Raw genomic sequence first — 22,940 nt, 5'->3', positions numbered from 1 at the left:
TCCTTTCCATCTGACCTTATTTGGAAGCAGTGACATCCCAGAAACACACCTCTGGTTTACAGCCTGATAGTCATTTGTTCTCTCTTATCGATAAAAAGCTTGTTTGGTACATATTGTGACTGTAATGTCATAGCAAAGGTTATGCTGTAGCACAGCAAGACATGGGCATGTAAGGGTTTTTTGAGTCACTGGGGACAGCTGGCCCCCTGCCTGTGTCAGGCACCTTGAAAGCTGTCAACTTGGAAGTCCTGCTTCAAAAAAAATCCCATTAGTTTGTTGTGTGTGTTGAAATGAGACTGTGGAGCTTAGTGCTGCAAGAGATTAATGGCAAGGCAAGCTGGGCATAGAGCGCCTCTGTTAATCATTTCAGCAGTGGACAATGCTAGGAACTGAGGATCAAATTCTGGGGAAGATTCTTCAGTACACACCTTGGGTTTATAAAAGTCCATGATTGGATGCTGTCATCGCAGATGGAGTTGGGCTTTAGGGGATGGACGGGCCTCTTTGTCCAAAACCAAGATGCTTCTTATCCAAGACTGTTTCACAACGTGGTTTCTGTAATGGCTGAACTCTGATGCCTGTGAATTGTAACAGCAAAGAGGAACATTCTTCTTCCTGGATACAATTTACTGTTATTGATAGTGGGAGCACTAAGTTAACAGAAGAGTTCACGGAGAAAGTTTCATTCCCGCATTTGGCATCTGGAGCACTTGCTTTTCGAAAAGAGGGCTGGGAGTGAATAACTGAAGAACTGATATCTGTAATTGAATGTAGAGCTGGAGCAGGGAATCCTTGTGTCAAGGATCACATTTATTATTTAACACAATGTAGAGAAACAACAAAAGGTATGTGGAGGGGAGTGGCAAAGCAATCAGCACTATTTCTGATCTTTGACCAATACAGTGCTCTCTGCACACTGTAACAGAAGGGATAATTTAACAAACAGAAGCCTTGAGGTCATTCTGAGTCAAAGTATGCTTATTTTAATTATTATTTTTAGTTTGGGGCCCAACAAGGCATGGAAAAAGTAGTTTAACTATTCCACCCACTCCTCCTTTTGGTTCAAGGTTGAACTTGTTAGCAGCCTTCAGAGTTCCAGAAATATGGAGAGCTATAGGAGCTGGGATTGCTGTCTACAAATGGGGTGAATGAGTGATGGACACTGAGCATAGCAAAGTGCAAAGCTATGGTGGTAATTGGGAGTTCCTGGCTTCCAGGCCTGTGGTCAAACCACAGAGTTGTTTCAGCCCTGTTCTGTGCTTCCCTCCTCGCTCCTTTGCCCCCACCCCGCACCCAGCCAGCATTAATAACCGGAATGTACCTCTGAGTAAGAGCAAGTTACTCAACTTGTTCAGCGAGCTCCTGCTGTAGGTTTCTTCCTTTACTTCACCTCTGAATATAAACAGCATATATCTGTGGTGCGATGCTGCAAAATGCAGCTCTAAATTCTGTGTGAAGCTGATTTGAGATGGCTTTACTGATCAGTACAATGATGCATCTATGAAAATCAATTTTTACTTTCAAAAAGTAATTTTTTGTAATGGAAATAGGCCCTTAAAGGAATGCAGGTGCCAGTAAGGAGAGTTTATTGTTACTACAGAGCTGAAGGAGACACAGTATAAGCTTTCAAGGTGACTTCACATGTCTTCATAAATGTAGTACTAAGAAACATGCCCATTAAATGTCATCTGTTTTGAATGATTTTCTAAATTCTTTAGTAAAAAAAAATTGCATCAGTCTTTCTTTTGAAAATACCAAAAGATGTTGTTGCTAGGCACTGCAGATTCCGTGCTTTGGTTTTGTTTGCTTTTTGTTCTCCTTTTTTTTTTTTTTTTTTTTTTTTGGAAGCTTGGAAATTGAAAACAACTTCTGGCACTGAGTCACAGTCTGGGTGATGCTGTAATACTTCATGCAAGTATGCTTCACAGTCTTGGGAGCATGAGATGCCATTATGAAATTCTTCCATCCTTCTCCTTCACACTCTAGGGAAAGAAAAAAAAGCTGCCCTTAAACCTCCCATCAAAACCCAAACCAAAACAAAGCCAAAAAAACCCCAAACTGAAATTGAACCAAAACAGAGCTTGAATAGAAGTAAGGGTTTTAACTGAAACAGTGTGTATCTGCGTGAGAGTAAGAGACAATGGACTGTCTTCATTTACTGGCTGACGCAGCCAGGAAAAACAGAAAGACCTCATGTTAATTAAATTGTTTTCCTCTGAGATGCCAAGCGAATTGAAAGATGTGCCACAACCTGTATGTCTACAAGATCTCACTGTGGTTTGGCGCATGCATAGGGCTTCAGAGAAACAGTTAACTAGGGAGAAAACAGACTTACCACACAGCATGACTGCACCCTAAAGAAAGAAAATGTATTTACACACTTGTTTAACTTATATTCCTGCCCCACCCACATGATAATAAGAGATTATTTTTTTAAATGAAATTGTAGCTCAAACATAGAAGCCAAATTTACTGCAATGTTGTGTTGCACATAAGTAACCAAAATAGGATGGTGTATACACATTCTTTTGTGGAGACCTGTATTCTTAATTGCCTTTCACTTCATGCTTTTTCACCTCAGACATTTCTTTAAAATTATTTTTGTATTTTATGCACTGTATGTCCTTTCTTAGAGTGTTGTTTGTTTTGGTTTTGCTTGTTTCTTTGTGTTTTTTTTCCTCTCCGTATTTAATGTCAGTTGTCTTCATCCTTTTTGCACCTCTGGTGTTGTCTTCTACATCAGTTCCCTGTTGCTCATCTCTCTTTTTCTCTCATTTAGAAGCTATCTTCCTTTTTTCTCTGTTGCTTTTTTTAGGTGTTGAGAAACCTATATACTGCAAACATAAAATCACAGGATGTCAGGGGTTGGAAAGAACCCAAAGAGATCAAGTCCAGCCTCTCTGCCAGAGCAGGACCATACAGTCTAGCTCAGGTCACAGAGGAATGCATCCAGATAGGCACTTAAAGTCTCCAGAGAAGGAGACTCCACAGCCTCTCTGGGGAGCCTCTTCCAGTGTTCTGTGACTCTCACAGTAAAGAATTTCCCCTTTGTGTTGAGGTGAAACATCTTGTGCTGCAATTTACACCTGTTGCTCCTTGTCCTATCACAGGGAGCAAGTGAGCAGAACCGGTCTCCTGCCTCCTGACCCCCAGCCCTCATATATTTGTAAATATTTATTAAATCCTCTCTCCAGTCCTCTAATCATCCTCATAGCCCTCTGCTGGACCCTCTCCAACAGATCCCTGTCCCTCTTATACTGGGGGAGCCCAAAACTGAACACAGTGCTCAAGATGGTGTCTCACCAGGGCAGAGTAGAGGGGGAGGAGAATCTCCCTTGATCTGCTGGATACACTCTTCTTAATACACCCCAGGATTCCATTTGCCTTCTTGGCCACAAGAGAACATTGTTGTCCCATGGATAACAGGGCGCTCAGGTCCCTCTCTGCAGGGCTGCTCTCCAGTAGATCATCTCCCTGCCTGTACTGGTGCATTTTATTATTTGTTATAGATGATGGTGGATACTTCCTCCATCACCTCATCAGCTTTGCATGTTTGTCTTCTTTTTTCATAGTGCTGCTTCACCTTTGTCTAAAGTTCATGCCATGGTAACATACGTTAGGAGCTAATTACAAATGCAGACACAGCACTGCTGCTGGTCATAGTCCCTCAACTTTTTTTAATGATTAATTTTTAAGGAAAATGTTCATGTTCTTTTTATCCCATCCAGTAAGTGGCTTTTATCATCATTGTTGTCTGTAGGATAGTGATAGGAATGAAGAGCCCCGAAGCAGCAGCCTTTCTTTTCCCACCCCATTCAGAGCTCTACAGAGCTCTGGTGTTGCCCCTCTCTCCCTTGCCTAAGAGCAGAAGTAGCACTGCAGCCTGCCAGAGAAGAACCAAGTAGCCAGCTATTTCCTCTCCGAATCCATGAGGCTGGAGGAGTCTTTCAGGACGCAGCCCACGGTCTCACTTTCAGTATCTTGGCTCCTTCACAACATTGGTTCGAGTGGGCTGCTTTAGGACTAGGCAGAGAGGAAGATTTGTGCCACATGGGGACCAGAAAGGCAGGCACATTGTTGTAGAGGGCCTGTATGCCCCAAAATAGGCTTGTTTATGCCTTGCCCTGCCTGGACATGTTTTTCTGCCCAAACCAGAGGTAAACACATTAAATGGATAAAAGGGACACAATAGGCCTGGTGCCATAAGGTCTGGCCTGCCAGGACCCCTGTTTGTAAACATGTCGTGTAAGCCCCACACACTCAGCTCGTGCCTGCCTAGTGCTAAGCACGTGTGATCCCCATATTTGGGAAGTCCAGGCCTGTGGCTTTTGCCTATTATGGTAAGGTTTGTCTGACTGCCAACCTGATTGGTCACTCTAGTGGCCAAAGGGCCATTAATCTCGGCCCACATTCAATAAATAGGGGTACACAGGTAAAAAACGTGCTTGGACTCTCCCGATCTCTTAGGCTCCCATGCTCTGATTCCCCACATTGATTGCCTGCTTGCGTACTCACTTGCAGAGCTCACTTAAGCCTGCCTATGTATATATGTGGAGCCCATAGTCTCCCAGTCAGCTGTGCACACTTGCATGCCCGCTGCCTATCATTGCCTGGTAAGCACCACAGAGTTACCAGGAAGCAGACTCTGAATCGTCTGCACGCGATCGACCTATGTAGCCAGCGCTACATCGTGCTGAGACAGCACAGTGTCCCACCTCTGTACCTGAGATCCTGCCTGCCAACAATCCTTGGACAGAGCATTCAGAAGAAGCCAGGAGACAAGGACAGAGATTGCATCCACTGCTAGGAGAACGAGGTCAGAGACTGTCATTTCCTCACAAGCCAGAAAGAATCTCCTTTCCCCAGAAGCCGGAGGATTCCAGCCTCAAAGTCCATGGGCAAAGACTTCCCTGAAGTTTGGACACTAATAATAGGCTGTGATGTAGCCCCAGGGGGTGATTGATAATTAATAAGAATTGTAAGTAAAAGCTTTGATGCCTCTGTAATATCTATTGCCTCTGCCATAGAGCAGAAAAGAGTTTTCAGCCCACTCTGTTGGGCGAATAGTACACAGACCCCAAGCGGCATTAAGCCTTGGGGAAAAATACTCTCTCTGTTTATAGTTTGACTATTTGCTAGCTATTAATAAGTCACTGTAGATATTACTCCTAGAATGTTTCCATGACCTTGTAGAATCTTTTTAATATTAAATATACAGTGTTTGGGAGTGGTGAGGGTTTAGAATATTTAAGTTAATAAATACATATTTTTGTAGAATATTATCTCGCACCAATTAATTTCACCCCTCCACCAAAAATTGGCGTAGGTGGCAGAATACCCCTCCGCGACACACATGCCTGAAATCTTGTGGTATTGCTTGTCGTTCCTTTTAACAGTGGTATTTAAATGCCTGCTCGTGGATGACCTGCTTCCTGCTGCCAGCTCCATCTCTCCTGTGTTACAACTTTGCAGAGTTTTTGGGTGTGGTTTACTTTGAAGTTTGAAGCAAAAATGAAATGCTGAACGGTAATAGCTCTAGTCAGCATTTTGTGGTGTGCATTTAATGTCTGTATGGCGTGTGGGAAACTCAAGTTGTGCTGGGAGCTCTGAAATGCTCTGCTGTTTCATCATGCACAACATCTGGGGAAAAAAAACACCCCCAAGTCTCCTTCCAACCTCCCCACCCCTTCCCACCAAAACACATAAAATAATAATAACATACCAGAAATAAATTGCACTTGAATATTGTGGTTAAGACTTCAGGCTTTATTTTTGTTGTATTTAAAACTTGTAATTCTCTGATGCTAATTCCAACCTCAGATGCTGATGGAAATGCACTATATTAAAATAATCTAATTCATTTTAGGCCATGTTATTCCTGTTAGGTCCAGAGCTTTCACTTTTTAGTGGCCAGAAACCTTGTTTTCTGCAAAAAATATGTTAGATCTGTCTGTCTATGCATCCTTTTCGACTGAGCAACTCTTCTCCTACCTTCATGTTTTGTCCCCTCTGTGCTGGTAGATGGCGGTAGTATTGCCTCTCATGCCCCATTGTATTGATAGAACAACCAAGTTTTCTGCTTCTTATTAGGTATGTCCCTTGTCTTCTCTCACTAGTGTTCTCTTTTTCTGCAACTCTGCTAATTTGAACATTTCTTCAACAAGGGCAGGCTGCTTAATTTTAGAGAGATTGGGAATGTCTCAGTGGCGGAGGAGGGGTTGTGGACACAGACATGAAACTCTTTTTTCACAAGCCTGCTGCCTGGGTGACTTGTGGTCCCCAGGTGATAGGTATGGTGTATTGTGCTTCCACAGGCTTTTGTACTCTGAAAGTTCAAAAATAATCATTTTTGTGGAGTATGATGAGATTCAGATTTGCAACATTACCCTTTGAAGCTGAAGTGGTAACGACCATTAGTCTTATTAAAGTACAGTTATCCTGGTAAAAGGAATAGTGTGATGGCTTCTATATTTGAATGCATTAATCACTGAACAACGTTCCTGTTCATATTTCTAATGATTAATTGCAAGGTTGATAGCTTGTCTCTTTTTTTCCTAGTTATTTCTGTGGTGCTATTAAAAATGAATTATCAGGTTCGTTATTCTGGTAGTGTTTAAAATGGCTGCTAGCTATTTTGAGACTTGTAGCTTCAAGTCATTTAATACGACGATTAGAGCTGATCAAGAATAACTTGGCAAGGACAGTATTTAGACGTGCTGATTTGTTGAAATGATACCTTATTGTGTCAATATCCAAACCTTTTGGGCCTCATGGCCCTGACTAGAGAAGAGCCAGTGACTGGGCAGTCACCTGTGAGGTGGCAGATATGATCAAACTGATGGCTTTGGAGACGGGGGGAAGGTAGATTTTGAGTCGTATTTTATCCTGCACACCAATGAGTGCTGCAATGAGCTCTGTTCTGCTTCTGGTGTTATCTCCCCCTCTGCCCTGCTTCTGAAGGTCTTGACTCATGACAACATGTCAACCATTCTTATGGTTTTATTCTCTGGTAGCTTTAATTGCTGCAAGATCTTTTAAAATTCTCTAATTCTCTTATGTGCGAACAGTTTGGTGGTTGTGCAGCTACGCAGACACTGATGAGCAATTCCTCTGCTTTGTTTTCCTTGTGCTCAGGGTGTAGGTGGCATTCATTTCTCTAAATCTCTAACTCTTCTTCCTTGTTTACCTGCCCAATGTGCTTATCTTATGCAGTCCACTTAGTGTAACCCATCAGTCTGGGAGTTTGCTCTGAGTTTTGACAACTGGTCAGACCAATCAGGGCATGTCTGTGCCTTGGTGTTGGTGTCAGTTCTGTTCAGGACTTTGCAACTACTAGTGTCTTCTGCTCTGTTGTTCTCTTCACCTTACCTGCCTGTTGCTTGGACTCCCCATGCCCCTAAATGCTGACATGATAGCTGAATGTGTTTTGTTGTTTACCAAGTAGTTCCTCTTCTTGCAATGGGATTTTAACACGTGGCCTCTTGCATACAGAAGAAATGATGCCTTTTCTAGTCCCTGGGGACTAGCTTTCTCTGCATTGCATGGAAAGGAAGGAGCATTGTATGGAAAGGAAAGGTAAATGTCACTCCTGAGGTTGCACTCTCCAGCATGAAGCTGTATCTTAGCCATTTTCTGCAAGCAGTCCCTTGGGCACTGCAGGGTCTGGGGCAGAGGCAAGGTTGCTTTTCCTTCATTTTCCCCCTCCTTCTCCACTATTCTATTGTGTTCCACATCATCACTGTCATGACACACCCATTGCCCCCCAAAAACTTAACAGTCTTCATTGTGGTGCATTAGGCTTTGGAACATAACATTCACGATATGCGACACTTGAGGTCTTTTGAGTGTGGTGACATGGAGCCTGCAGGAGGAATACCTTGTTCAAATATTTGTCTAGAGTAAAGACATGTTTACACACTGATAAGAAAGAATACTAGAATCCTAATGGCTTTCAGAAAAGAAAGTTATGGAGATTTGTCAGCTTTTAAGTCTGTACTAGAAACAGTTGTTTTCTTTGTGGATTTCTTTTTTTAATTCATATGAAATAATAGAATAATTGCTAAATTCTGGGATTCAAAAAAAAAAAAAAAAAGTGTGTAAGATTTCTGAAGCCATACTGTGAATTTTGGTTGCAGTACCTTAGCTTCCAAACCCTTTGAATGAGGGGGCTGTGCATAGCTTATGAATTAAATAACTTTGTGTACCTTTTCCTGCGGCTTCCAGCTGAAGGGAGCAAGTGCGCAAGAGGGCACATTCTTTTGTTGCAGATAGCATTCCGCCTTAACGAGAAGGAATTTCTTGCCGATTGCCTATTGTTTATGAAGTGGAAAGAGATCACAAGTTGTATAATCTCTCTATATATTGTTGTAGCGTTTATTAAACCTTGCTCATACGAGTCGATTGATTTGCAGCAGGTGCAGCGAGTGGGTGCCGTCATGCACCACACCTGTATTTTGTTATACGTTGATATGAGCGGGGGGGGGGGGGGGGGGGGGGGGGGGGGGGAGGGGGGTGTTGGAGAAGAAGGGGAGGAAAACAAAGGAGAGAAAACACCCCCAGTTAAGGAAGCACTAGAGCTGAATACAGTTTGGTTTCTGCCTCTCCAGAGCTTTGCTCAGCAACCAAACCCATACTCCAGGTGCAGCATTCCCTCATCGGTCTGCGAGCACAGAAACAGCGCGTCCCTCCTCCTCCTCCCCTGCCAAGAGTTTCTGGGTGGTGAATGTCAGTAGCTGGAGTTATTTTTAAAGACAAGAGGTGAGGCTTGTCGTGCAAAGCTAGGAAGAGGGCGTTTGTTTGCTGAGCAGACTGACATCAAAGTGGAGACTGCTGCCTACTGGCTCACCACTGCCTTATGCCAGGTAATCTTTAACCTACCCCTCAGTCACAGAGATCACAACCCAACCTGCCTGCGTGCATGAGAAACGACCTGCGTATATGATCCAGAAGATTGCTTTTTCAGTTTTATTTCCATGAGCTGGACTTTGACATTCAGAGACTCACACTAATCATCTTGCAAAACCTGCTTAGTGCTTTTAACTAAGCAACTACTTTCTACTTTTCTTCACAGGATAATATAAATGTTTTTCTGAAAGCCTGTGAAAATATTGGACTGAAAGAAGCTCAGCTTTTTCACCCGGGAGACCTTCAGGATTTGTCCAATCGAGTTACAGTCAAGTAAGTTTTGTCCTTTTTTTTTTGGTCTTTTTATGTTCTTCAACCTCCTCCACCCTGTCTTATTTTTAAATGTTTGCCTATGGAAAATTCTTTTTTCAGTCTGCTATAAGCAGGTCTGAATATTGTCGTGAAGCTAAGTCTGGTAAATAAGACTTGCACAAATTTAATCTAAAAAATGAAGTATTATGATGCCCTAAAAGATATAATTTCTAATGCATATTCACAGAATTTAATGGATGAGAAGAAAACTGTTCAGATTATTTTAAACTGAGAGCAAAATTAACTGTTGAATGATATCTCAAGCATCAGTTCCCTTTGTGCTTTGAGATTACCAATATAAAATATCACATGAAAGGTTGAGGTATTTCTGATACTTATCTGAATGGCTCTGAGGCTTGGGTATGGTGTTCCTAAAGGACCTCTGGTGTCACCACTTCGAATATTAATCAGGTGCTTGTCACAAAATGTCACATCCTCTGTCAAGGAGGATGAGTGTGAGTGAGTATAAACTGAGTACTGAATTGTACAAAGGGTGGTTGTCATGTTTACAGAGGGAAGAGTTTTCCTGTGAAATATAAATAGTGGACTGCTGTGTCTAATAGGAGCTTTATTAATAGTTTCTGCAAGATTTCTATACAGACATTTAGCAGATATTTTAAGATAAATGTCTTGTGGAAAAATATTTGGGGCATCTTTCTTTGTTAAACTATTAGCTGTTTTTACGCTTAGTACTAAGAGTGAATTTATTAAGTCTCAAAAAAATTAAAAAAAAAGCTTTGCTGGAAACCTGTCAGGTTAAACATTAAGAATTGACTCCTGCCTTAAATGGCCAGGTTTATCACCAATTAATAGGCAATGAACCTTCTGTATGTACAAGCAAAAAATAATGTGAAATGACACATCACTGCTTTAATTAGAAATCTTTTGTAGGTGGATCAGGCCTGGTTTCAGAATTAAAGTTCATAGTGTTTTGAGGTCTGATACTTGAGATGGCAACGCATTTTCCAACCTGTGACTCATACCAAAACGTAATTTCTTGCTAATGTGGTGTTTAGGGACCTGGCATCTTTCCAGGATGCTGGTATTCTCTCCCTTGGTTTCTAAGTCATGATGAAAGCCAGAGAGTTGGTAACCTCTACTGAGCTTTAATTATCTTGTGAAACCCTCGCTGAAGTTGTTTTGGGGGAGGTTTACTCTGAGGGTATAGCTGGAAAGAGTTGAAGGCTGTTAGGAGCTGCTCTTCAGCAGTGTCAATAGTGAAGCTGAAACCCTGGGGAGGTTGGGTTAGCAAACTGTTGTGTAAGGTATGTTGTCCAACTCGTCCCTATATTAACCCAAGTGAGGTCAGCCATGAAATTCATCCACTGGGTTTTTTTGTTGTAGTGTGGTGGCTGCTTTTTTAAAGTCCTTTTACCTTTGCCAGTTTTCTTCCTCCTCTTTCTATGTTCTCTGGTAAGGCTGGAATTTGAAGTTATCATAAAGCAGTGGGGCTTTAACATCATACTTACTTGGCACAGATTAATGTTTTGGAAAAAAAAGAAACAACCAGATTTAGCCACTGAGCACTTACAGGCAGAAGGGTAAGGGAGCTGGGTGAGAGTTAAGAGAGCTGCCAGCTGTAGAGCCATGCTTTTTTAATTAGTTTAAATGTAAGTTTGATTTCCCCCACATTATGTATCATATGACAGTCCCCCAGTGTGTGTAAAATGTTTGCAGAGTAATTTAAGACTTCTGTATTTCAGCTTGCTGTAAAGTGGTAACCTAACTATACTGGCACATTCTAACAAGTTTAGGAGTTTGGAGAGGGACAGGAGGGAAATTTTGTTTGAAGAAGTGAAGGAAATAACTCTCTGCATTGAAAAGCTAATTATGCATCATTTGATTGCCCGAAGGTCAGGCTAGTTTTCAGAGTCATGTGTGTGTCAGGAGAGAAACGCTGTCTGATCAGGAGCTTTATCTTATGTAGTTTTTTAAATTCTCTGAGAGAAATCATACACTCAAGATGAATTAGAATGTTCTTTCAAAACTCACAGGATGCCAGGCCTCAGAAGAGGGCCGCAATCTCGCATCTTACTTTTGTGTTACCCTCTGTTAAACTTAGTTTCAGCATTAGAAGGAAATAATTTCTTGTCCGAAGAGGGAAGACTTTTTGTATATGCTAATTTTCATGAAGGATTGCATTTGATATTTGGTTTTCTAGCATTTCTAGGCAAAATAATTTTGCGGCTGTCACCTGATGCTAATTGCCCGTATCTTAGCCAATCTGGGATAGGTTGTACAGGGTAACATTAACATGTGCCTGAAGCAGTGTGTATTTTGACACCTCGGCGATATTGCTGTGTTCTGCTGTTGCACCACTGTTAACACATGCTTTTTATCTACCCAAAATAGATTAAATAAACTGTGGCTTAAAGAGTCAGCTTTTCAGGCTGGGATTGCTGAGAACAGTATGCTGGGAAAATACACAAAGGTACTGCTGGGCATAGGAAGATGCCTGGTTTGCCTTGTATGTGGAAAGTAGATAAGATGAAGGTAGCATTAAAAGGGTGGGGTCTGCTTCTGTCGCTAAGGAGGACACGAGAGCTGTCATCTTGTGTTAGTGCAAAACCAGTTTCTGACACTGGCTGGGATGTTGCATTTTGTCAGGCTTGGCCTTGTAGACTTGGTTAATTACTGTGGAGCTGGGAGGGTCCTGACAGAGGAACCTTTCCCCTCTGGGGATCACGTGCTCTCTGAGATGTTCGCCCTGATCTTCCTGTCTTAGCTGCCTGGCAGTTAGTTGTGTGTGACACCTTCTTACCTCGTGGGACCTCCTATGTAGTCAGGCTGCATGCATCTCAAACCACTGTCCTGTCCCATCGGGGCGGGCTTCCCTTCCCAGCAGGAAAAGTTTTCACCTCGTTTCTAAGTGTGCTTCCTGCCTTTCACTCTACTTTCCGTGACAGCACGTTGTCTGATTCATCAGTAGCATCACCAATCTGTTCAGAGATACCTCATTCTTTATTTGTACGTGGTGTTGCGGTCTTGTACTGTTTGAGTTTAGGTAGGGACCCTCCCTTCCTCATAGCTTGTCAGAAGCTGTACTAAGAAAATAAGCTTCCTCTCTGGTAAGGAGGTTGCAACTTTAACTTCTATTTTGTTTTCTGTTGCACCTGGGATGCTCCACAGGCACAATGTGAAACCTTCCTCAGTAGTTACTCTAGTATCCGGGAGAGGAGAGGCAAGAATCTTCTTAAATATCCAGACTCTTGGTTCCAAGTGATTATGTGATTTTTCTTTTTGCAAGGAAAAAGCTCTTTAAAATTTTATTGTTTAGAAGTTTGTGTGAAGAGGACTGGTTAAAATTACTGGTTGCTGTTCAAAGCCTTGCAAACATTATGCTCTGCCAGATCAGGAATGAGATTAGTTGGGCGATGTGGAAAAAGTAGACTGGCATGGATTATTCCTGCCAGTGAAAATGAGAGTGTGGATTAATGTCTGAAATTCATAGCTCAGTCTTTCTGTAAATCTGCAAAAAATATTGCTAATGGTATAGTACAGTAATGTCATGTGTTCCAGTAAAGTTTACCCAGATGGATTTATTCATCCTATACCATGCCCAGCAGTCAAATTTGATTTATTTAAATTTTTTACAATTTTATATTTTTAATCACAGGAGATGTTATTTTAAAGCCTGAAAGGCAAACATTGTGCTGCTTCTTTTAGTAGTAATGCAAGATTTTCTCGATTAGATTCTTTTTCAGGTCTACCAAATAAGAATGTAGTAAGAGCTTACTGAGTCTGTTGTCATCATGGTTACTATTTAAAAATGTTAAGCACTTCCTTACCCAGCTCTTTAGAAGTGACACACCCAGTTGTTACCAGCTGTGGAAGGGTTCTTAGTAAAATCATGCCATGGAGTTAAAAGTGAATTTGCTTAAGCAGACACTAAAAATCTGTTCCCATCTTCTGATAGTTACCCCTGTTAGCAATTTTGAAGGTGTCATCCTGAACAGTCAGATGGCATAATTAAAATGTGTCTTGTCTTTCAAGCAAAGTATTTCTTCCATCTGAAAAAAATTCTAATTCTGTAAAATGAGGTGCTCCTTTAAAGAATCCCGTTAAACACTACTAATAAATTCAAACTATGATGGCTTCATAGGTTAAAATATTAAAATAAGAAAAAAAAACCCCACTGTTTTATCCTAAATCTAAATAGCCAACTGTTTAAAAGCTACCACAAATCCTCAAGTCCTGATGTTCAAGTTCTATTAAATTAATTTCATTCTTCAGTGTTTTTGTTAATATATTTGGTTTCTATTAATGTTAATACTACAGAGTTATATTTAGAGTAGGTCTTGAGTGAAATTCTAAAATCATCTTCACAGATAGCTGGCAGTATGCTTGGAAGTATCTCAGCACCTTGTAGAACCAGAATTTGAATAAGGCTTTCAACTTTTTGCTTCTGTTTTTTCACTTATTCATTATCAATTCTGCATGCTAAATGAAGTGTAAATCTTATGAAGCAAACAGAAAACCCTGTTAGAGAAGTCTTGCTGAATCGGGATTTGGTATGTACATGAGACAAAGCAGCAGAACTCTGACACTAGCCTGGACATTTCTAACTTCTGGATAGTTTTATCTACTGTTTTCAGGTTCCTTCAACTCAATTATTTTATTTTAAAAAATAATTTATCCTAAAAAAAGAAGATTGTGCTTTCAGTAGCTCTGTGTGACTAGAACCAACTGGAAGGAAGTAACAGCTGTTATCTGTCAATGTTCATCCTTGTGTTCATGCTTTTCAGAAGCTGAATTTTTGAGACAGGCTCTCTGTTTTACTTCAGATATTATATCTTCTGTTTTTAAAGTATCACAAAGCCCTTCACAGATTATACACTTTTAAAATAAAACCTGAGAAAATTAAATAGTTGCTAAGTGATGGTATTGTAAGCATACATTTTGTATCTTTTCATCCATCTGGAGCAGGATACATTTTATGGCTCCTTCTTCTGATTAAGTAAGAACGAACAATTACACCCTTTACATCCACAGGAACAATTTTAAGTGTACATACAGGATCACTACCTGCCATATCATAACTATTGTCCCTTTCTAAGCCACCGTCTCCTCCTTTTGGGAGCTGTCAAAAAGAAAGTCTTCTAGTACCAAGATAAGCCAAATACAAAGCATCCTTTAGTACCTACATTTATTATTGCAATCTAAACTATGGTATAAAGCCAGTGCCTCCTTTCCGTAATGAAGTAGACTCACTTATCTTTTTGGGTGTAACTGCAAAATGTGCAGGTTTAATGAGGTTCCTATAAATAGCAGTGAAAGAATAGTAGAGAGGGGTCAAATAGCTTCTGCCAGTTCTGTGCTTAGTCCTTTAGCAATTTCCCATTTTTCATGTAGCAGGAAAAGAACTGTACATTTTAGTTTCTGATTAGAGAAGAGATTTAAATTTTTCTTCTACTATAAATTGATGCACACACACATACCCCATGTGCTTCTTGCCTAGTTCTGGGAAGTTTCCTGATTCTACATGTGGTTTTTTTAGCTCAAGGTGATTTCTTCTGTAAGGTCAACAAAGACACAGTGAAATTTCTGTTCAGTGGGTTGAATGCTACCGTACAGATGACTGAAGAAGCAGTCTGCATAGAAACCACTGAAAATCCTTTCTAAATGGAGGATTGTTTTCAATACTTCTGGAAATCTGATTTTTGGAGAGCTTTAGTTGTGGAGGAAGTGCCAACTCTCAGTCTTAGGAGAAATGTCTTGGGGTTGTTTTACCAGTAGCACTCGGGTTTTTGGAGTGTTTGCAGGGGACATAACTGGAAGCTTGAGGTGTAATGCTGGGTCTTGTTGTCCCACTTTGTGCCTTGGGAAAAGCCACCATGTTTACTCAAAGGAAGCAGAGTCAAGAGGGACAAATTGGCTTTGACTGTCAGTGAACTGACTTGTGCTTACCTGGTGTTTGATAATACTGAATTCCTGCTCTGGCAGGGGGCCTGGACCTGATATCCATTGGTTCCTTCCAACCCCTGATATCTTGTGATCCTGTGATTTGCAGAATTACTGTATCTTCTTAAACTTCAAGAATTACATGCTTATAAGAGTGCCTGATGGAGCTGAACCTTAATTTGCTATAATGAACACCCCCCTCCTGCCCTGAGAAACACACACATGAAAAATTCCAAACCCAACACAAGAACCACTGAAAACAAAACACACAACCCAGAACCACCATTTTCTGCCTTTTGTGTAGACTAGAAAGTTGTAGACTAGGTGAAAGCCAAGTACTTCAGTGCAAGAAGTTTGATAAGCCTAAACTTATGCCTGTGTAAGGTCTTTAGCTTATACCTGTGTGACTATAGAGTTAGTCACCCCAAAGACATGGGCATAAAGGTTTAAGAAACTATCTCTGAATTCAAGTTGAGATGTAAAGAATAAAAGGCAATGTTTGGTGGGTCTCAAAAACTGAAATGCGTGCTGTTTAACCAAAATTTAGTTAGAACAAGGAAGGATGCTTTTTCCTTTTCCTTCTTATATCCTGGGGAATAACATTTCTTACACATGTGGTTGTAATAGACATTTATTGTGGTAACTGAGTTTCTTAGTGACACTTCCCTTGAAATGGAAAAGTGCAGCAACCTGGCTTCAGGGTGACTATAGAAATGTTCCTATAACTTTGTTAAGTGTGGGAATTTTCTTTTTGCTCTGGGCGTTGTCATATAAAGGGGCACTATTTACAGCAGCTAATCTTCCTTGGCATAGCTGTATTCTGAACACTGAAATGGCTATATTTACTTTGCTTTGGTTACATAATATTAAAATTGGGTATTTCTCACACATAACTTTTATTCATACTGATGACAGTTATGCAGAGATAAAATGAAAACAGAGCATTTTATTGGCCTTGTGAAACTGTGGCACTTAGTGTAAAATATTCACGCACATCATTAATTTGTAAAAGATTTGTTTGCATAATTGCAGTAAAACTGCTGTGGGTGATAAAATATTTTTCAGATCTTAGACCATACCTGTAAGAAATTCACCTCCAACTTTTCAGTGTAAAGTTTGTAAAGTGGTGGGTGTGGTGCTGTTTCAATCTTTCTGCTTTCTCTGGAGAGTTTCTGGTCATTAAGAGATCATCTTTTCTGTTGAATGTGTTAACAATTATTCATTTATCACAGAATAATAGAATGGTCTAGGTTGGAAGGGACCTCAAGGATCATCCAGCTCCAACCCCCCACCGTAGGCAGAGACACCTCCCATTAGAGCAGGTTGCTCAAGGCCTCATCCAACCTGGCCTTAAACACCTCCAGGGAGGAAGCACCCACAACCTCCCTGGGCAGCCCATTCCAGTGTCTCACCACCCTCACTGTAAAGAACTTTCTCCTAACATCTAGTTTTTACCCTTCCTTTATGAGATTATGCTTTTGAAAATGTTAGATTTTAGCAAGTATCTGGTTTGTGAGATGATTCTGCTGTAAGAATGAAAAGATTCTGGAGTTGTATACCTGTATCTACATCTGTACAGGAGAAATCTGAACAAATTTGCATGACAGTTACATTATTGTGTGTTAGTTTTATTGAGGGCAGTTGAGTATTTCTAGTGACGCAGATCTATAGCCTTATATTGAAGTTTAGCTGGTTAATGCTGCAAGATGGAATGTTTTGCTGAAGGGAGTTACAGTAGCCTTCTGATGAAAGCTGTTGGTTTGTTCAAAGTCCTCGTTTTTGATCCTATTACATTTTAAATATATCTCTGGAGTAACTTTTTTTTTAGTGGATTGTGGTGTGGAGAGTAAAAAACTGTTTTTACCAAAATCCTTCAATATACCTTTTCAAAGTGCTTTTGTTTTGTGTTAAGAGAAGTGTCTCTAAGATTTTAGAATTCCCTTGGGAATCCATCTAAACCTTAAGCACCTGTATCCATGTTAAACATGCATATCAATCCTGAAACATCCCAGGGTTAAATGCAGTTTATAAGACAGTGCAGTAGAGAGGAAAGCAATTTGGATGAGTAGCAGTGAGTTACCAAAAAAGACAAAGTGAAAAACCTGCTTGCCTTTTTTTGGCAGTGAGTTGTTGTCTGGGATGTCATTGTTTTGGTTGTTTTTTGTTTGGCTGTGGGTTGGGTTTTCTTGATACCAAGAAAGTGCTTGTGTATGAGGCTGGAAATTGGAAGAGTTGTATGAAGAATAAGCCTGTGTTGCCTTAGTATTAATAATACAAAAACATTTATGCAAGTTTACTGTTGTATTATTTTTAAATGTGTTTTACTACTAAAGTGCTTAAACTTGAGTTAGCTTTTCTGTAGACAAACAATTCAGTTGGAAGAGCTCCTCTCTTTAAATAGTGGGAGAAGGTGACTTTCAGTTTTCCATGGATACAGGAGTTTATCAGTTAACCATAATCTGTAAATAAAGTAAAGGAGAATGTTGAATTGACAGTTCTGTCTTCTACCTCATACAAAACCACAGGGACAGCTGCTTCGCCATTTTTATTCCTAAGCTGTGATTAGTGCTGTTATTTCTGCACTCTCAGTAATTTCAGTTGTAATTGTTAGAAGAGCTTATTTGGAGCACTCTCGGTAGCCTTAAAAGTAGCATTAACAGGTTTACTTTTGTAAATAGCAGAGTGTAATAGATAATGCTAGAAGAAAAAAAAAATATAAAGTGCATGTCATGAGAGCTGTAGGATTGTTTTCATCTTGTCACTGAAAGAAGTTAAATGAAATAATATCTCACCACATGGAAGGGTCCATCAGCCTTCTGGCCATTGCTCCATTTTGTACAGCCCCACGTGGTGTTGGCAAGAGTTGTCTCGGCTTGCTTCTGCCTGATGTTCAGTCAGTCAGGATCATCCATGTCTGGCCCCTCTCTCCATTTAGAGTTTAGGTTGCAGAGTTTAGGTCCATCTTGGGGGCTGGACTTGGACTTTGTCCTTGTTGAATGTCATGAAGTTCCTGCAGAGTGAGTCCTGGCAGCCCTGTCCTTGGGTGTGTTGACTGTACCCTGCCTTCCTGTCTGCTCAGGGAGGGAGTGTAGTCTCAGAAACTGACTCAGAAAAAAAATGAAAGTTGGTGCAGCTGATTGCTGGGACCAGAGTGAGAAGGTTGACTAATATAGATGATATTTTGTCTTTCCATATCTCTCTAGAAAAAGAAGTTCTGCAAATGTAAATATTACACACCTTTGGACTCACTAGGTACAGATATGCATCACCTGATGTTGATTCCAATGTGTTACATGATAAAATACTTAACTGGGGTGGGGAAAGGGAGGCTAAGTTCAAAATACTTCTACTTTTGTAAAGGCTATTGAATTACAGATGACCACTTGTGCCTTGTGAATAGATGCTGAAATATGCTTACCAGATTCATGATGCAGTAGTGTGTTCTTTTTGACTCTGTAACCTGATGTTTGTAAGATGCTCTCAGCTGTGATCACTTTCTGGGGTGATAATTGTGCTTGGTAAAGCACTTGCTAAAATATACTGTGCGTTCTGTTAAGTGTGTTTGTGTATGGTTTGAGTTCAGGGTGTGATATATTTTTATCACAGATCTGCGCAGTTAGGGAGTTACTGTACAATTCACAAAGTAGTTCTAATCTGTCTGAATTTACCAGTATTGACTACTCTAGTGTCAATAGCTTTTAATAGTTTACAAGTGTGTGTGTGTGTGTGTGTGTTTGTGTGTGTTTGTTTTTTGGAAATTATGACCTTTTTATTTATAAAATAGAAGGAAAACTTGGTCTACTTAAGAGCAGGAAAATCAGAACCATTCCAATTTTGTGTATAAAAATGATATGTTCTGAAACAGATGATACTGCTCATGCCTCACATAATAGGGTTAGAAATTTTTGAGGGCATTTGTGTAGTGTCAATCCAAGGGGGAGAAAAAGGAAAACAGAATGTCTAACAACATAAAATTTAAAAAAAAAACCCAAACCCTAACCCTCCCGAAACACAGTCACAAAACCCAAACATTGTTGAGATACCTTAGGAATAGGAAAGAAAACCAAATGAGTACATGGTTGTGCTGCTGCAGGTAATCTGGAATTTGACAGTGATGTAAGTACCCATGTGCAACTTTGAACTTTGATCACTTTTCCTGTGTTTGCCCACTTCACCTCCCCAGATCCCCCCAAAATCAAATCTATGGAAAGAGAAGACCACCTTCCTCATGACTCCGACTAGAGGTAGGAATAGCTTTAAGTGCATGTTTAGTTAAACATGCAAGGAGTCCAAAGCCTGAAAGATGATAGATGAAGAAGAGAAGCAGACAAGGTAGTAAGCTTCAAATGAAAATATCCCCTAGAAAATGGATCAAGTCGTTCAACTAGTTGCTGTGTTCTCTGTTTGGTGAATAGTTGATGCACCAAACAAAGTGGAGTAGTTTTCCTTCTCAACAGATGCTGTGGATGATAAAAGCTTACTTGAGTTCAATGCTTAGAGGGAGCAATTCACCAGAAGGGAAATCTCTGAGGAGTTCCTTAATATGAGGAAATCACATCTAGCATGGGAAGCCCTCAAGAGAAAAAAATGTCTCGCTTGTTATATTTTTCTTCTTCGTTAGGTAGCCTCTTGAGGTTGCAGGAGAAGATGGAGTCCTGGACTAGATAGTTTTGATGTGGCTTAATATGGCTGATCCTGTGTTTCATCTTGAAAAGGCAACACCCCATGAAAGCTGCTTTTAACTTCTGTAGATTTATGATAGCCTCTTCCGAGAAGCAAGACTATGGAAAAAAAAAGACACAAACTTTATGGAAACAATTTGATTTATTAGAACAGTCAAGCAATCTACTATTTCTAAGATGTAGCAAGCATGGCAGGAACATTGTATGCAGAGGTATGTGAAAAGCTGAATAAATTGTGGTAGGGCAGGAATATTAATCTTTTAATTTAGACCAGTATCTAATTTACATGTGTGATCAGCTTGTGCAGTCATAGAGGGAAAAACATTATAATGAATTCTAAGGAATTGAACATTTGGTGGTATTTTTCATCAAACCACTTGAAATGTTAGTAAAAGTTCATTAGAATAATAAGAATGAGTGAACTTAATCTTGAAATAAAATGGCACATTATTTGCATATACTATATTCAGCATCATTACTTAAAACATACTGTAAAAGGATCCGTTAATTTAAGAGGTTTGGTTACTGATTTTGGCATGGGTAATGTATCTGTAAGATCACACATCAGATGGTTATGCAGAAGGCACACCCACCCAGACTTGAATAAGCGCAGAAAAAGATGCATAAGCAATGATACTCCTCTGCTATGCCCATCCTGCAAAGCACTTGCTTTCTCTATGCAGAACATTTTATTCTTTGAAATCTGAGCTTGCCTCTTGTACTGAATATTGACTGCTGTTGAGAAATCGTGCAAAAATCAGTTAGCACTGGTGATTTACTAATATTTACCATTTCATTGCAAAGCTTTCATTCCTTCAGGAGGGGAAAAACTCTCTTGCAAAAGGATACTTTTTACAAACAACAGTATTTTTCTGAAGCATCTTCCACCTTGAGCTGCAATCAAATTCCTTTAGTTCAGTCTTCTCTGATACTGCTTGGATAATTCCTGAATTTATTCAACGTGCTTAGTTTGTGTAGTTGTTAACCTATAGAGAAATCTCCAATTTTTCAGGGGGTGTAGGCAGGCTAGCGTGGTAATCATTACCAAAATTATGTGACTGCATTTGTAAAAGCACTGCTTCTATTTCTGTCCAGTATTCTGTTTCATTGATGGGAACTGATGGGATCTAGGGACTGGTGACACAAACAGTGTGAGTCTGCTTGCCCATGCTTTGCTTGCTTGGTTACCACGTGACTGCACAGTAGCTGCTTTCAGCTGCACGCCAGGCTGCCAACATAGGAGGATGCATCAGCTCATTGCCTGGCTTGCCGGTACTGCTCTGGAAGATTGCTGGATCAGACTCTCAGAATAAACTAAGGCAGGTACTCCATGTTTATGCTGTGTTAAATGTCTGGAAAGTTTTACTTGATAATTCTTTTTAAGTGGCTTTCTTTAATGGACAGTGCAAGTTTTATCAGAATAAAAGCTGTAAAGAAGGACTGATGCTTGTTGGTTTTCTCAAAGTGCATTTACACAGTGAGGCTCTGCTGTGAAAGGGCAGAGAACGGGGAGGAAACCAGGCAAGGTAAAAACCAAGAGTCTGAATCCAAAGTGGATTCAAAATCTGTTCTCAAACTGGAGGTTAATCTGAGCAGTTGTGAAGTCTTCACTCAAATTTGAACAGAAATTGAGCTGAGAAGAGATAAGAAATCTTAAAATTAAGAATGAACTTAGTAAATGAAGGAAGTTTCCTTCTTGGCACTTCTTTTTCGTTTTTACTATATGTCCTTTCTCAAAGGATGCATTTTACAGTGAAAAAGTGCAGTGGATTGAAAAAGTACATCAATAGAAACACGAACTGAATATAATGATATGAGGAGAGTGGAAGGCAAAGACTTGGTTCTCCCAAGCTGATCGATTATGAGCACATCAGTGAAAATAAGTTAAAAATTTAGAAAAAAAACAGTGAATGCATCTTTCCATTTAGCAGAGTCTGTGAAGAACAAAGGAGACCACTGATGCAGGTATTACATAGCTTCCCTTCATTTTGCTTGATTAGAATTAAGTCTGCACAGTAAGATGTGCTGTGTCGGCTTAACACCTGAGCAATGGGAGCTGCAGCCTCTTCTGCTAATGCTGTAAATGCTGATCCAGAGCTTTGTTCCACCATAGATGGAGCACGTCTTGGTGCCTGTGGCTGTGCCCTGCTGGAGTAGTCTCATGTCATAGCTTTCTCCTTTACCCATAACAGTTCAGTGTAAGTGTACCATGCTGCTTGATGAAGCTATTTAACCTGAGCTTATCTAAATTTGTGTGTCCCTCTATAGAACTTGCTAGAGGACGATAGAGTGAAGACAAAAGAAATTGAAGCAATATTTGATTCTAAGTTAATGTAAAAGAATCAAGCACTCCATTTTATTAACTTTGACAGAGAAACAGTCACTAGTACCAGAGAAGCATTGTAATTATTGTCAGCATCACTGAAATGCATTTTCTCACTTCCAAATACCACATGACATGTGGAAAAATTATTTGCATTTGCCTACCTACAGACTTTGGGTTTGGTGGTTGGTTTGGTTGTTGGTGGTTATTTTTTTTGTTTTAAGTTTCTGTGTAGGATTACTTCCAGTTTAGGGAAGATGGGAGGAGTGAACACTGAAAATTTCTTGTATCCCATGGCCTAGGAATGTGTCTGTGTGGTTTTCATTATGTGAAAATGATGTATTGCTGTGTGATCAGACAGAGGAGAGAAAAGCTGCTTTTATTTCCCAGGAAGGGAATCTTTTTGATGGACATGTACCAAAGGCACGTGCACCTTACTTATAGGGGAGGTTTTGTTTGCACATTTTTTTCTCAGGAAAGCAAATATGTTCAAGCTCCTAGAAACTGTTTGGTCAAGCTTAATTGCATGTAGGTTTTGGCATACGATGTTTAATGGAACATGTTCCTATTATTTGTGCACCTGTAGCAGGAGAAACTGAGTGTGTTACAAAATGAAATAAGCAGCAGTGAAAACAGTGGAAGAAAAGTACTGAGCAGTAGGGGGTTTATGCCTTCACTCATAGGAAAGTATTGTAGGTAATTACTTCAGGTTCCATTAGCAATTTGTACTATGACTTCTTCATAATACTATATAGCTATTTCACAGAAGGTTAGGGGTCAGAAGGGATGTCAAAAGATCATCTAGTCCAGCCTCCCTG

The 22,940-nt window shown here is 40.2% G+C and overlaps 1 protein-coding gene across 16 annotated transcripts in view; it reads left to right on the top strand.

The window, feature by feature from the left end:
- LMO7 (LIM domain 7) overlaps nucleotides 1-22,940 on the top strand; it is a 144,569-nt gene that overhangs the window by 56,645 nt on the left and 64,984 nt on the right. For 14 of the 16 annotated variants that reach the window (XM_064173903.1, XM_064173861.1, XM_064173975.1 and 11 more), the window contains exon 4: nucleotides 9,071-9,177. In XM_064173903.1, the coding sequence (XP_064029973.1) occupies nucleotides 9,071-9,177 (107 nt within the window). Of the gene's footprint in view, nucleotides 1-8,749; nucleotides 8,862-9,070; nucleotides 9,178-21,036; nucleotides 21,119-22,940 lie in introns of those variants that run through there. The other 2 variants (XM_064173939.1, XM_064173948.1) reach the window with 2 other exon arrangements.

Source organism: Pogoniulus pusillus, chromosome 3, assembly GCF_015220805.1.
Source record: "Pogoniulus pusillus isolate bPogPus1 chromosome 3, bPogPus1.pri, whole genome shotgun sequence".
Lineage (NCBI taxonomy): Eukaryota > Metazoa > Chordata > Aves > Piciformes > Lybiidae > Pogoniulus > Pogoniulus pusillus.
This window is presented reverse-complemented; position numbering and strand designations above follow the sequence as displayed.